Source organism: Coregonus lavaretus (genome assembly GCF_964263955.1).
Source record: "Coregonus lavaretus genome assembly, chromosome: 30".
NCBI classification, from domain to species: Eukaryota; Metazoa; Chordata; class Actinopteri; order Salmoniformes; family Salmonidae; genus Coregonus; species Coregonus lavaretus.
In genome coordinates, this window is record NC_140017.1 from 38769103 (window position 1) to 38784539 (window position 15437).

Sequence of the window (15437 nt, forward strand, 5' to 3'; positions counted from 1 at the left end):
CTCTCATCCCTCCCCCTCTATTCTCTCATCCCTCCCCCCCTCCATTCTCTCATCCCTCCCCCCTCCATTCTCTCATCCCTCCCCCCTCTATTCTCTCATCCCTCCCCCTCTATTCTCTCATCCCTCCCCCCTCCATTCTCTCACCCCTCCCCCCTCCATTCTCTCATCCCTCCCCCCTCCATTCTCTCATCCCCCCCCTCTATTCTCTCCACCCCCCCCCCTCCATTCTCTCATCCATCCCCCCTCCATTCTCTCATCCCTCCCCCCTCCATTCTCCTCATCCCTCCCCCCTCCATTCTCTCATCCCTCCCCCCCTCTATTCTCTCATCCCTCCCCTCTCTATTCTCTCCTCCCTCCCCCCTCCATTCTCTCATCCCTCCCCCCTCTATTCTCTCATCCCTCACCCCTCTATTCTCTCATCCCTCCCCCCTCCATCTCTCATCCCTCCCCCCTCTATTCTCTCATCCCTCCCCCCTCCATTCTCTCATCCCTCCCCCCTCTATTCTCTCATCCCTCCCCCCTCCATTCTCTCATCCCTCCCCCCTCTATTCTCTCATCCCTCCCCCCTCTATTCTCTCATCCCTCCCCCCTCTATTCTCTCATCCCTCCCCCCTCTATTCTCTCATCCCTCCCCCCTCCATCTCTCATCCCTCCCCCTCCATTCTCCATCCCTCCCCCCTCTATTCTCTCATCCCTCCCCCCTCCATTCTCTCATCCCTCCCCCCTCTATTCTCTCATCCCTCCCCCCTCCATCTCTCATCCCTCCCCCCTCTATTCTCTCATCTATCTGTCTCCTCCAGTATGTTGAACTTGGAATAGCAGGTCATGTGTTCTGATCTCTAAACTGTTAGTTTTATTATCACACACACACACACACACACGCGCACACACACACACACACACACACACACACACACACCATAACATTACTGAGGACCTACTGACTTTTATTGCACCACTGTTGATGATTGGCTTACATTCCCCCAGTGAAATCACCATGACCCACACTACTGTAGCCTTCATCTACTGTAGCCTTCATCAACAGTAGCTTTCATCTACTGTAGCTTTCACCTACAGTAGCCTTCACCTACAGTAGCCTTCACCTGCTGTAGCCTTCATCTATAGTAGCCTTCATCTATTAGTAGCCTTCATCTACAGTAGCCTTCATCTACAGTAGCCTTCATCTACTGTAGCCTTCATCTACTGTAGCCTTCATTTACTGTATCCTTGGGGTAAGGGAGGGGTAGAATGATTACTTTATCCTATCCCAGGTATTCCATAAAGAGGTGGGGTTTCAAATGTCTCCGGAAGGTGGTGAGTGACTCCGCTGTCCTGGCGTCGTGAGGGAGCTTGTTCCACCATTGGGGTGCCAGAGCAGCGAACAGTTTTGACTGGGCTGAGCGGGAACTATGCTTCCGCAGAGGAAGGGGAGCCAGCAGGCCAGAGGTGGATGAACGCAATGACCTCGTTTGGGTGTAGGGACTGATCAGAGCCTGAAGGTACGGAGGTGCCGTTCCCCTCACAGCTCCATAGGCAAGCACCATGGTCTTGTAACAGATGCGAGCTTCAACTGGAAGCCAGTGGAGTGTGCGGAGGAGGGGGGTGACGTGAGAGAACTTGGGAAGGTTGAACACCAGACGGGCTGCGGCATTCTGGATGAGTTGTAGGGGTTTAATGGCACAGGCAGGGAGCCCAGCCAACAGCGAGTTGCAGTAATCCAGACGGGAGATGACAAGTGCCTGGATTAGGACCTGTGCCGCTTCCTGTGTAAGGCAGGGGTCGTACTCTCCGAATGTTGTAGAGCATGAACCTACAGGATCGGGTCACCGCCTTGATGTTAGCGGAGAACGACAGGGTGTTGTCCAGGGTCACGCCAAGGCTCTTCGCACTCTTGGAGGAGGACACAACGGAGTTGTCAACCGTGATGGCGAGATCATGGAACAGGCAGTCCTTCCCCGGGAGGAATAGCAGCTCCGTCTTGCCAAGGTTCAGCTTGAGGTGGTGATCCGTCATCCATACTGATATGTCTGCCAGACATGCAGAGATGCGATTCGCCACCTGGTTATCAGAAGGGGGAAAGGAGAAGATTAGTTGTGTGTCGTCAGCGTAGCAATGATAGGAGAGGCCATGTGAGGATATGACAGAGCCAAGTGACTTGGTGTATAGCGAGAATAGGAGAGGGCCTAGAACTGAGCCCTGGGGGACACCAGTGGTGAGAGCACGTGGTGCGGAGACAGCTTCTCGCCACGCCACTTGGTAGGAGCGACCGGTCAGGTAGGATGCAATCCAAGAGTGAGCCGCGCCGGAGATGCCCAGCTCGTAGAGGGTGGAGAGGAGGATCTGATGGTTCACAGTTTCAAAGGCAGCAGACAGGTCTAGAAGGACAAGAGCAGAGGAGAGAGAATTAGCTTTAGCAGTGCGGAGAGCCTCCGTGACACAGAGAAGAGTAGTCTCAGTTGAATGACCAGTCTTGAAACCTGACTGGTTTGGATCAAGAAGGTCATTCTGAGAGAGATAGCAAGAGAGTTGGCTAAAGACGGCACGCTCAATAGTTTTGGAGAGAAAAGAAAGAAGGGATACTGGTCTGTAGTTGTTGACATCAGAGGGATCGAGTGTTGGTTTTTTGAGAAGGGGTGCAACTCTCGCTCTCTTGAAGACGGAAGGGACATAGCCAGCGGTCAAGGATGAGTTGATCAGCGAGGTGAGGTAGGGGAGAAGGTCACCGGAGATGGTCTGGATAAAAGAGGAGGGGATAGGGTCAAGCGGGCAGGTTGTTGGGCGGCCTGCAGTCACAAGTCGCAAGATTTTATCTGGAGAGAGAGGGGAGAAAGAAGTCAAAGCATAGGGTAGGGCAGTGTGAGCAGGACCAGCAGTGTCATTTGACAGAACAAACGAGGATCGGATGTCGTCAACCTTCTTTTCAAAGTGGTTGACGAAGTCATCCACAGAGAGGGAGGGGGAGGGGGGGGGGGATTCAGCAGGGAGGAGAATGTGGCAAAGAGCTTCCTAGGGTTAGAGGCAGATGCTTGGAATTTAGCGTGGTAGAAAGTGGCCTTAGCAGCAGAAACAGATGAAGAAAATGTAGAGAGGAGGGAGTGAAAAGATGCCAGGTCCGCAGGGAGTCTAGTTTTCTTCCATTTCCGCTCAGCTGCCCGGAGCTCTGTTCTGTGAGCTCGCAATGAGTCATCAAGCCACGGAGCTGGAGGGGAGGACCGAGCCGGCCGGGAGGATAGGGGACATAGAGAGTCAAATGATGCAGAAAGGGAGGAGAGGAGAGGGTTGAGGAGGCAGAATCAGGATATTGGAGGGAGAAGGATTGAGCAGAGGGAAGAGATGATAGGATGGAAGAGGAGAGAGTAGCGGGAGAGAGAGAGCGAAGGTTGCGACGGCGCATTACCATCTGTGTAGGGGCAGAGTGAGTAGTGTTGGAGGAGAGCGAGAGAGAAAAGGATACAAAGTAGTGGTCGGAGACATGGAGGGGAGTTGCAGTGAGATTAGTAGAAGAACAGCATCTAGTAAAGATGAGGTCAAGCATATTGCCTGCCTTGTGAGTAGGGGGGGACGGTGAGAGGGTGAGGTCAAAAGAGGAGAGGAGTGGAAAGAAGGAGGCAGAGAGAAATGAGTCAAATGTAGACGTAGGGAGGTTGAAATCCCCCAGAACTGTGAGGGGTGAGCCATCCTCAGGAAAGGAACTTATCAAGGCGTCAAGCTCATTGATGAACTCTCCAAGGGAACCTGGAGGGCGATAGATGACAAGGATATTAAGCTTAAATGGGCTAGTGACTGTGACAGCATGGAATTCAAATGAGGAGATAGACAGATGGGTTAGGGGAAAAATTGAGAATGTCCACTTGGGAGAGATGAGGATTCCTGTGCCACCACCCCGCTGACCAGATGCTCTCGGGGTATGCGAGAACACATGGTCAGACGAGGAGAGAACAGTATGAGTAGCAGTGTTTTCAGTGGTAATCCATGTTTCCGTCAGCGCCAAGAAGTCGAGGGACTGGAGGGTAGCATAGGCTGGGATGAAGTCTGCCTTGTTGGCAGCAGAACGGCAGTTCCAGAGGCTGCCTGAGACCTGGAACTCCAGGTGGGTGGTGCGTGCAGGGACCACCAGGTTAGAGAGGCAGCAGCCACGCGGTGTGAGGCGTTTGTGTAGCCTGTGTGGAGAGGAGAGAACAGGGATAGGCAGAGGCATAGTTGACAGGCTGCAGCAAATGGCTACAATAATGCAGAGGAGATCGGAATGAAATGAACTAAACATCTGGGAAAGGAGAGAGCGGGGCCTCCCTCAGCACAACTCCCAAATATAACTCTCCCAACTTCCACCTCAGAAACTATAATTGTTGTAAACTACAGCGGTTCAATGTTTCTAGGAATAGACTAACTCAGTTTATTCAGCTAGCTAACTAGGTGCAGTATTATTCCGTGAAAATCGTCCGGGCATCAAGTCATATGACGCCACAGCCAGCTAGCATGCCGGACTCCAGCAACACATTTTAGCGCCAATACTCTGCCACAACAAACCACCAGTGTATCAACACGCAAGCAGATCGTTCATGTCCGGCTTCAGCTATTGTATCCTTCAGTTATAGTAGGCTTCAGCTATAGTAGGCTTCAGCTATTGTAGCCTTCAGTTATAGTAGCCTTCATCTACTGCAGCCTTCATGTATAGTAGACTTCATCTATAGTAGCCTTCATCTACTGTAGCTTTCATCTACTGTAGCTTTCATCTATTAGTAGCCTTCATCTATAGTAGCCTTCATCTACAGTAGCCTTCATCTACTGTAGCTTTCATCTACTGTAGCTTTCATCTACTGTAGCCTTCATCTATATTAGCCTTCACCTACAGTAGCCTTCACCTACTCTAGCCTTCACCTACTGTAGCCTTCACCAACAGTAGCCTTCATCTACTGTAGCCTTCATCTACTGTAGCCTTCATCTACTGTAGCCTTCATCTACTGTAGCCTTCATCTATAGTAGCCTTCATCTATAGATGCCTTCATCTTAACTGGCCTCAAAGAGCTCAGCTCCTAACTATTGACCTAGAAATGTTTGTCCATTCATTGGTCCTTTGGTTTCACTTACTGTTCTATCGCTCTCCTCTTCTCTCTCTTTCCCTGTTCTAGTTGTTCCCTTGAGGTTGAAGGAAGGATACTAGGCCATGAAGTATGAGACTTTTGAGCCCTGAGAAAGTTTTGGTTACACTTAATGCTTCCAACCGCTGTGCGTGTGTGTGTGTGTGTGTGTGTGTGTACACAGACTTTATTACATCATACTCTACTGTGTACACATACTTTATTACATCATACTCTACTGTGTACACAGACTTTATTACATCATACTCTACTGTGTAGACAGACTTTTATTACATCATACTCTACTGTGTACACAGACTTTATTACATCATACTCTACTGTGTACACAGACTTTATTACATCATACTCTACTGTGTACACAGACTTTATTACATCATACTCTACTGTGTACACAGACTTTATTACATCATACTCTACTGTGTACACAGACTTTATTACATCAGCCCTTTGATAAAGAACACACTGTCCTGTCTCCCAGCCACTGTGTGTGCGTGGTCTGCTCTGACCTCTGACCCCTCTTTCTGTTTCAGGTCATTTGTCAGAAGGCTTCTAAAGACTCAGCTCAGTATGAGGCCTGTAAGAAAGCCCTCCAATCAGTCAGCAAGGTGAGAGGTCAACTGGGGTCAAAACCAAACTGATGCCAGATCAAAGGTCAAAGCCCATCTCAACATGACATCAAGGAAGAGCCTGTGTTTTCCTGTGGTCTTTGTATGTGAGCCTGCATGCAACTGCACGTTTGTGTCCGTGCGTCTGTGCGTGCTTGTAACTCTGTGTGTGTGTGTGTGTGTGTGTGTGTGTGTGTGTGTGTGTGTGTGTGTGTGTGTGTGTGTGTGTGTGTGTGTGTGTGTGTTAGGTGGTGCGTAAGTGTAACGAAGGGGCCCGTACCATGGAGAGAACAGAGATGATGTACACCATCAACTCCCAACTGGAGTTTAAGATCAAGGTAAGGAGATGGGCTTGGAATTATGTAGCACAGTATGGTAACTCTATTAACCCCAGTGGTGCCTGTAGCTGGGCTTGGTGACTGTCTCTATTAACCCCAGTGGTGCCTGTAGCTGGGCTTGGTGACTGTCTCTATTAACCCCAGTGGTGCCTGTAGCTGGGCTTGGTGACTGTCTCTATTAACCCCAGTGGTGCCTGTAGCTGGGCTTGGTGACTGTCTCTATTAACCCCAGTGGGGCCTGTAGCTGGGGTTGGTGACTGTCTCTATTAACCCCAGTGGTGCCTGTAGCTGGGGTTGGTGACTGTCTCTATTAACCCCAGTGGTGCCTGTAGCTGGGCTTGGTGACTGTCTCTATTAACCCCAGTGGTGCCTGTAGCTGGGCTTGGTGACTGTCTCTATTAACCCCAGTGGTGCCTGTAGCTGGGGTTGGTGACTGTCTCTATTAACCCCAGTGGTGCCTGTAGCTGGGCTTGGTGACTGTCTCTATTAACCCCAGTGGTGCCTGTAGCTGGGCTTGGTGACTGTCTCTATTAACCCCAGTGGTGCCTGTAGCTGGGCTTGGTGACTGTCTCTATTAACCCCAGTGGTGCCTGTAGCTGGGCTTGATGACTGTCTCTATTAACCCCAGTGGTGCCTGTAGCTGGGCTTGGTGACTGTCTCTATTAACCCCAGTGGTGCCTGTAGCTGGGCTTGGTGACTGTCTCTATTAACCCCAGTGGTGCCTGTAGCTGGGCTTGATGACTGTCTCAATTAACCCCAGTGGTGCCTGTAGCTGGGCTTGGTGACTGTCTCTATTAACCCCAGTGGTGCCTGTAGCTGGGCTTGATGACTGTCTCAATTAACCCCAGTGAGGCCTATATCTGTTAACCTACTGTATATCCTGAAGAGCTGTTAAGGTCACTATAAGATACTATGGACCAGGACACTCCAACCCTGTTCCTGGAGAGCTAGAATCCTTAAACCTGGAATCCTTAATGGTGAAACTGCCACGTACGTTTTGGGATATTGCGACAACAAAGACCTAACTCTGTTCCCCCCTCTGACATCACTGCATGCGCGATAGAACAGCAGAATATGTACTGCACATAAGGTTTTTAACATGCTGCGCAACGCTCCTGACCTCCGTTTGTCAACAAAACAAAGGCGGTGGGGGCTTGGTAAAAGCTGAGGGATGGGCCTGGAAGAAACTTTCAAATTCATAAACAGAGCTATGGATGCAAGGACTGACCATCCATGATATCAAGATGATCGTTTTAAGCACGTTTTTGAGGCTGTACAGTGTTTGTTTACATGTACGTTGTTTACGAACATTGCAGTAAAACAAGCTTATATGTTGGGGTACGACAGTTAAACTAAGCTCATGAGACGTAAGTCATTCTTTTAAGAATCAATGGCTATATATCATTTAATTTATAAGAAAAAAAATGTATGTAGCAACTAAGGATTCTAGCTTTAAAGCCCGTACCATGAGATACTGCGAAGGGATTACCATTAGCTGTCCCCCTCTGCTTTTGAGGAACATTTGGGGGTGTTCCTGGTCATACCTGACATTTCCCAGGCGGTCTCCCAGGGGAGAGACACACAGGGAGGCATCATGAAGTTTCTATACTGGTGTGAAATGGAGAGGAGTCATGGTCCTATATACAATAATAATAAAATAATAAATAAAATAAATGCCATTTAACAGACACTTTTATCCAAAGCGACTTACAGACATGCGTGCATACATTTTTTTGTGTATGGGTGATCCCGGGGATCGAACCCACTACCTTGGCGTTACAAGCACCGTGCTCTACCAGCTGAGCTGCTGCAATACAAAGTAAAACACACACACACACACTCATAAACACACACACACATGGTGTTATGTTCTGTGCATATGTTCACAGGGTCATTTCCCAGCAGCCTCTTTGAATCACACTCCATTTCTTCATCTGTTGATTTGGACAAGTGTGTTTTGAACAGTGTGTTAGAGATGTTCACATTTTTCTCTCTCACACATACAGAACGCGTAGACACACACACACAGAGATATATATTCAAACAGATGTACTGTACACACACTACCAGTCAAAAGTTTGGACACACCTACTCATTCAAGGGTTTTTCTTTATTTTTACTATTTTCTACATTGTAGAATAATAGTGAAGACATCACAACTATGAAATAACACATATGGAATCATGTAGTAACCACAAAAGTGTTAAACAAATCAAAATATATGTTATATTTGAGATTCTTCAAATAGCCACCCTTTGCCTTGATGACAGCTTTGCACACTCTTGGCATTCTCTCACCAGCTTCATGAGGTAGTCACCTGGAATGCATTTCAACTAAAAGTTAATTTGTGGAATGTCTTTCATTCTTAATGCGTTTGAGCCAATCAGTTGTGTTGTGTTGTGTTGTGACAAGGTAGGGGGGTATACAGAAGATAGCCCTATTTGGTAAAAGACCAAGTCCATATTATGGCAAGAACAGCTCAAATAAGCAAAGAGAAACGACAGTCCATCATTACTTTAAGACATGAATGTCAGTCAATACGGAGAATGTCTTTGAACGTTTCTTCAAGTGCAGTCGCAAAAACCATCAAGCGCTATGATGAAACTGGCTCTCATGAGGACCACCACAGGAAAGGAAGACCCAGAGTTACCTCTGCTGCAGAGGATAAGTTCATTAGAGTTACCAGACTCAGAAATTGCAGCCCAAATAAATGATTCACAGAGTTCAAGTCACAGACACATCTCAACATCAACTGTTCAGAGGAGACAGTGTGAATCAGGCCTTCATGGTTGAATTGCTGCAAAGAAACCACTACTAAAGGACACCAATAATAAGAAGAGACTTGCTTGGACCACGAAACACGAGCAATGGACATTAGACCGGTGGAAATTTGTCCTTTGGTCTGGAGTCCAAATTTGAGATTTTTGGTTCCAACCGCCGTGTCTTTGTGAGACGCGGTGTGGGTGAACAGATGATCTCTGCATGTGTAGTTCCTTTGCTGGTGACACTGTCTGTGATTTATTTATAATTCAAGGCACACTTAACCAGCATGGCTACCACAGCATTCTACAGCGATACGCCATCCCATCTGGTTTGGGCTTAGTGGGACTATCATTTGTTTTTCAACAGGACAATGATCCAACACACCTCCAGGCTGTGTAAGGGCTATTTTACCAAGAAGGAGAGTGTTGCGTCAAATGACCTGGCTTCCACAATCCCCCGACCTCAACCCAATTGAGATTGTTTGGGATGAGTCGGACGGCAGAGTCAAGGAAAAGCAGCCAACAAGTGCTCAGCATATGTGGGAACTCCTTCAAGATTGTTGGAAAAGCATTCCTGGTGAAGCTGGTTGAGAGAATGCCACGAGTGTGCAAAGCTGTCATCAAGGCAAAGGGTGGCTATTTGAAAAATCTCAAATATATTTTGATTTGTTTAACACTTTTTTTGGTTACTACATGATTCCATATGTGTTATTTCATAATTTTTGATGTCTTCACTATTATTCTACAATGTAAACTCAAACCAAACTTTTGACTGGTACTCTATATACACACACACACACACACACTTCGGCAGGCACAAGTGTGATAGCGGTGTGGGAAAGTGCTGTTGTAACATATGGGCCTAACAGATGTCTGCAGGGCTGTGAACCTCCTTGCCCTCATAGCCAGTTGTTCACACACACACACACACACACACACACACACACACACACACACACACACACACACACACACACACACACACACACACACAGGAATGTCTGGAGCACATTCCATTTTGTAAGCCTTGATATTGATCATCTCTGTGTCTCTCTCTCTCTCCTCTGTCCTCTCTGTCTCATCCCCCCCCCCCCCCCCCCCCCCCCCCCCCCTCGGTCTCCCCCCCCCCCCCCCCCCAGCCCTTCCCACTGGTGTCGTCCTCTAGGTGGATGGTAAAGCGAGGGGAGCTCACAGCCTTCGTGGAGGAGAACGGTATCTTCTCCAAGAGGACGTCACGACAGCAGGTCTACTTCTTCCTCTTCAATGACGTCCTCATCCTCACCAGGAAGAAGAGGTGGGTCCACAGTCTCTCATTTTATATTATATATAAAAAGGGTTAAACAAATCAAAATATATTTTATATTTGAGATTCTTCATATAGCCACCATTTGCCTTGATGACAGATTTGCACACTCTTGGCTTTCTCTCAACAAGCTTCACCTGGAATGCTTTCCCAACAGTCTTGAAGGAGTTCCCACATATGCTGAGCACTCGTTGGCTGCTTTTCCTTCACTCTGCTGTCCGACTCATCCCAAACCATTTCAATTGGGTTGAGGTCAGGGGATTGTGGAGGCCAGGTCATCTAATGCAGCACTCCATCACTCTCCTTCTTGGTAAAATAGCCCTTACACAGCCTGTGTCATTGTCCCCATTGTGTATGCCTCCCGAGTGGCGCAGTGGTCTAAGGTCCTGGTTCGAATCCAGGCTCTGTCGTAGCCGGCCGCGACCGGGAGACCCATGGGGCGGTGCACAATTTGCCCAGCGTCGTCCAGGGTAGGGGAGGGAATGGCCGGCAGGTATGAAAAAAATAATAATAATGTATGCACGTATGTAAGTCGCTCTGGATAAGAGCGTCTGCTAAATGACTAAAATGTAAAAAAATTGTCCTGTTGCTGTGGTAGCCATGCTGGTTAAGTGTGCCTTGAATCACTGACAGTGTCACCAGCAAAGCACCGCCACCATAACACCTCCTCCTCCATGCTTTACGATGGGAACTACACATGCGGACACGGCACAAAGACACGGCGGTTGGAACCAAAAATCTCAAATTTGGACTCCAGATCAAAGGACCTGATTCACACAGTCCCCTCTGAACAGTTGATGCTGAGATGTGTCTGTGACGTGAACTTTGTGAAACATTTATTTGTGCTGCAATTTCTGAGGCTGGTAACTCTAATGAACTTATCCTCTGCAGCAGATGTAAATCTGGGTCTTCCATTCTTGTGGCGGTCCTCATGAGAGCCAGTTACGTCATAGCGCTTGATGGTTTTTGCGACTGCACTTGAAGAAACTTCCAAAGTTATTGACATTTTCCGGATTAACTGACCTTAATTTCTTAAGGAAATGATGGACTGTCATTTCTCTTTGCTTATTTGAGCTGTTCTTGCCACAATATGGACTTGGTCTTTTACCAAGTAGGGCTATCTTCTGTATACCTTGTCACAACACAACTGATTGGCTTAAGAAGGAAAGAAATTCTTCAAATTAACTTTTAAGAAGGCATTCCAGGTAACTACCTCATGAAGCTGGTTGAGAGAATGCCAAGAGTGTGCAAAGCTGTCATCAAGGCAAAGGGTGGCTAACACATATTTAGATTTTTGGTTACTACATGATTCCATATGTGTTATTTCATAGTTTTGATCTCTTCACTGTCAGCATGTTGGGACATGGTGGTGAGGTGTGATCTGGGAAAACGGGCCACACCCCAATGTTGTAGGCTCGGCCCTAATATATGTGCTCTCTGTTACCTGGAGCTGCATGGCAAATGATCCAGGAACACAAGGAAAGCACAAAGGACAATGCCCAAGGACTAGTCAGCCCTCCCCTTCTGAGAGGCCAACATGGATCTCTGTTACAGTACCCAGAGGACTATTGTGACAGAATAATGCTATAGTATCCATGTCTGGTATCTATCTGAAAGTTGTTCACTGAGGACAACTCTGAAGCTTTCTATATGAATGTGTGATCTCTGTGGTAACTTGTATCTGTACAGGGTGAACTCTGAATTACTCAAAGGGGTGTTATGTTCCTCTCAGGAACTCTGTCTTATTTACATCGGCCTCATCCCCCACACAAGCCTTTAGATGCTGTGACACCCTGTGGAGGTTGGGTCTTGGTGGTCAGGTTACTGTCAACTTGGTATCGTTTAATTGGTCAATGGTGGTTGGTTTTGTTTTGAGAAGGTTACACCTTCAGATGTTATACATGTAATTAAATGCATTTGTTCTCTCTCTCTTATCCTGTATCCGGTTCACTGAGGAAGGTTGTATGGTACATTCTCATTTCCTAGAGCTTCCAGGCCTCTGGCCTAGTACGCAGCTCTGTGTTCATGTTTTGAACACAGGTCAACTACTTGAAGAAGCAGAGGAACCTTTAGCAGGTCAACTACTTGAAGAAGCAGAGGAACATTTAGCAGGTCAACTGCTTGAAGAAGCAGAATAACCTTTTAGCAGGTCAACTACTTGAAAAGCAGAGGAACCTTTAGCAGGTCAACTACTTGAAGAACCTTTAGCAGGTCAACTACTTGAAGAAGCAGAATAACCTTTTAGCAGGTCAACGACTTGAAGAAGCAGAATAACCTTTTAGCAGGTCAACGACTTGAAGAAGCAGAAGAACCTTTAGCAGGTCAACGACTTGAAGAAGCAGAAGAACCTTTAGCAGGTCAACTACTTGAAGAAGCAGAGGAACCTTTAGCAGGTCAACGACTTGAAGAAGCAGAAGAACCTTTAGCAGGTCAACTACTTGAAGAAGCAGAGGAACCTTTAGCACAGGTATGTATTAGCAGGTGTAAAACTACATCAAATGGCCTGGCTAAACATACAAACCTGTCTCTTGGTGTCCTCAGAATCAGGGTGTCTGGAGTGTATTGAAGTGTGTGTCTGGTGTATTTCGTCTGTGTGTCTGTACATATGTGTGTCTGTGCTGAGCCCATGGACCTGCACATTGTCAGCGGGATCAGAATGGAAGCTTGTTTTTTCCCCAAAGAAATTCAGGACCATTCTGCACACTATGAATAAAGTATGACTTCCTGGAAACCATCTGGCTCTTATTCATGTGTGTGTGCATGCTTCTCATTTCCCCCAAAATCTCCAGCTGTGTCTGAGACGGATCGCCATGCCGCTCTCTCTCCAAATTCCTCAAACCTTCTTTCTTTCTGGGAATTTGATCCAAAGCAGCAGGCTCCAGCAGTATGCTGCCGCTGGCGTGTGTTCAGGACTGGGAGTGTTTGGGTTTGTTCTGTGGAGGCACGGGAGCCCTGCTGTGGCACGCTACTCTCTCTCTCTCTCTCTCTCGCGCTCTCTCGCTCTCTCTCTGTGTGTGTGTCTCTGTGTCTCTTTCTCTGTGTGTTTCTCTCTGTGTGTTTCTCTGTGTGTTTCTCTCTCTGTGTGTTTCTCTCTCTGTTTCTCTCTCTCTGTTTCCCTCTCTCTCTCGCTGTTTCTCTCTCTGTTTCTCTCTATCTCTCTCTTTCTCGCTCTCTCTCTTTCTCGCTCTCTCTGTTTCTCTCTCTCGGTTTCTCTCTCTCTCTCTCTGTTTCTCTCTGTTTCTCTCTGTCTCTGTCAGTCTCTCTCTGTCAGTCTCTCTGTCTTTGCATGAACATAAATAAAAGCACTGGCTAGACAAATTGTAGGCTAGGTCACAGTACATTAGGCCAACAGTAGAGCTTGATAGAGAGTTTAGCCAACGTTAACCCTGGACGCCATGCTGCTGGCCAGTCTCTCTTGGACTACGTCTGGTCATAGCCTTGTCTGCCAGAGTGATTCTACTGCTATTGACCAGGAGTGGAGATGGCTCTGATGTGTGGTTCACCTGCCCATCTACCTCTTCTCAGGAGATGGCTCTGATGTGTGGTTCACCTGCCCATCTACTGATTACAGTGGGGGAAAAAAGTATTTAGTCAGCCACCAATTGTGCAAGTTCTCCCACTTAAAAAGATGAGAGAGGCCTGTAATTTTCATCATAGGTACACGTCAACAATGACAGACAAAATGAGAAAAGAAATTCCAGAAAATCACATTGTAGGATTTTTAATGAATTTATTTGCAAATTATGGTGGAAAATAAGTATTTGGTCAATAACAAAAGTTTCTCAATACTTTGTTATATACCCTTTGTTGGCAATGACACAGGTCAAACGTTTTATGTAAGTCTTCACAAGGTTTTCACACACTGTTGCTGGTATTTTGGCCCATTCCTCCATGCAGATCTCCTCTAGAGCAGTGATGTTTTGGGGCTGTCACTGGGCAACACGGATTTTCAACTCCCTCCAAAGATTTTCTATGGGGTTGAGATCTGGAGACTGGCTAGGCCACTCCAGGACCTTGAAATGCTTCTTACGAAGCCACTCCTTCGTTGCCCGGGCGGTGTGTTTGGGATCATTGTCATGCTGAAAGACCCAGCCACGTTTCATCTTCAATGCCCTTGCTGATGGAAGGAGGTTTTCACTCAAAATCTCACGATACATGGCCCCATTCATTCTTTCCTTTACACGGATCAGTCGTCCTGGTCCCTTTGCAGAAAAACACCCCAAAGCATGATGTTTCCACCCCCATGCTTCACAGTAGGTATGGTGTTCTTTGGATGCAACTCAGCATTCTTTGTACTCCAAACACGACAAGTTGAGTTTTTACCAAAAAGTTATATTTTGGTTTCATCTGACCATATGACATTCTCCCAATCCTCTTCTGGATCATCCAAATGCACTCTAGCAAACTTCAGACGGGCCTGGACATGTACTGGCTTAAGCAGGGGGACACAGCAGGATTTGAGTCCCTGGCGGCGTAGTGTGTTACTGATGGTAGGCTTTGTTACTTTGGTCCCAGCTCTCTGCAGGTCATTCACTAGGTCCCCCCGTGTGGTTCTGGGATTTTTGCTCACCGTTCTTGTGATCATTTTGACCCCACGGGGTGAGATCTTGCGTGGAGCCCCAGATCGAGGGAGATTATCAGTGGTGTTGTATGTCTTCCATTTCCTAATAATTGCTCCCACAGTTGATTTCTTCAAACCAAGCTGCTTACCTATTGCAGATTCAGTCTTCCCAGCCTGGTGCAGGTCTACAATTTTGTTTCTGGTGTCCTTTGACAGCTCTTTGGTCTTGGCCATAGTGGAGTTTGGAGTGTGACTGTTTGAGGTTGTGGACAGGTGTATTTTATACTGATAACAAGTTCAAACAGGTGCCATTAATACAGGTAACGAGGGGAGGACAGAGGAGCCTCTTAAAGAAGAAGTTACAGGTCTGTGAGAGCCAGAAATCTTGCTTGTTTGTAGGTGACCAAATACTTATTTTCCACCATAATTTGCAAATAAATTCATTAAAAATCCTACAATGTGATTTTCTGGAAAAAAAATTCTCAATTTGTCTGTCATTACAGGCATCTCTCATCTTTTTAAGTGGGAGAACATGCACAATTGGTGGCTGACTAAATACTTTTTTTCCCCACTGTATGTGTATTGTTGATTAGAAACAACTAAGAGCATCTGTTAAATGACTAAAATGTAAAAATGTAACAAATAAACAGTTGCCTCCTTTTACAACAATCATGATCTTGTGAAGTCAGGCATGGGGTGAATCTCTGTTTTTCTTTTTCATTTCTATAATTGTAAAGCGACTTTGGGTCCTTGAAAAGCGCAATGTAAG

At 47.0% G+C, this 15437-nt stretch overlaps 1 protein-coding gene across 1 annotated transcript in view; it reads left to right on the top strand.

The window, feature by feature from the left end:
- LOC311105881 (rho guanine nucleotide exchange factor 26-like) overlaps nt 1–15437 on the top strand; it is a 71310-nt gene that overhangs the window by 21691 nt on the left and 34182 nt on the right. The window contains exons 9-11 of the mRNA XM_084148105.1: nt 5630–5704; nt 5953–6042; nt 9944–10098. Coding sequence (XP_084004231.1) covers nt 5630–5704; nt 5953–6042; nt 9944–10098 — 320 coding nt within the window. The remainder of the gene's footprint in view (nt 1–5629; nt 5705–5952; nt 6043–9943; nt 10099–15437) is intronic.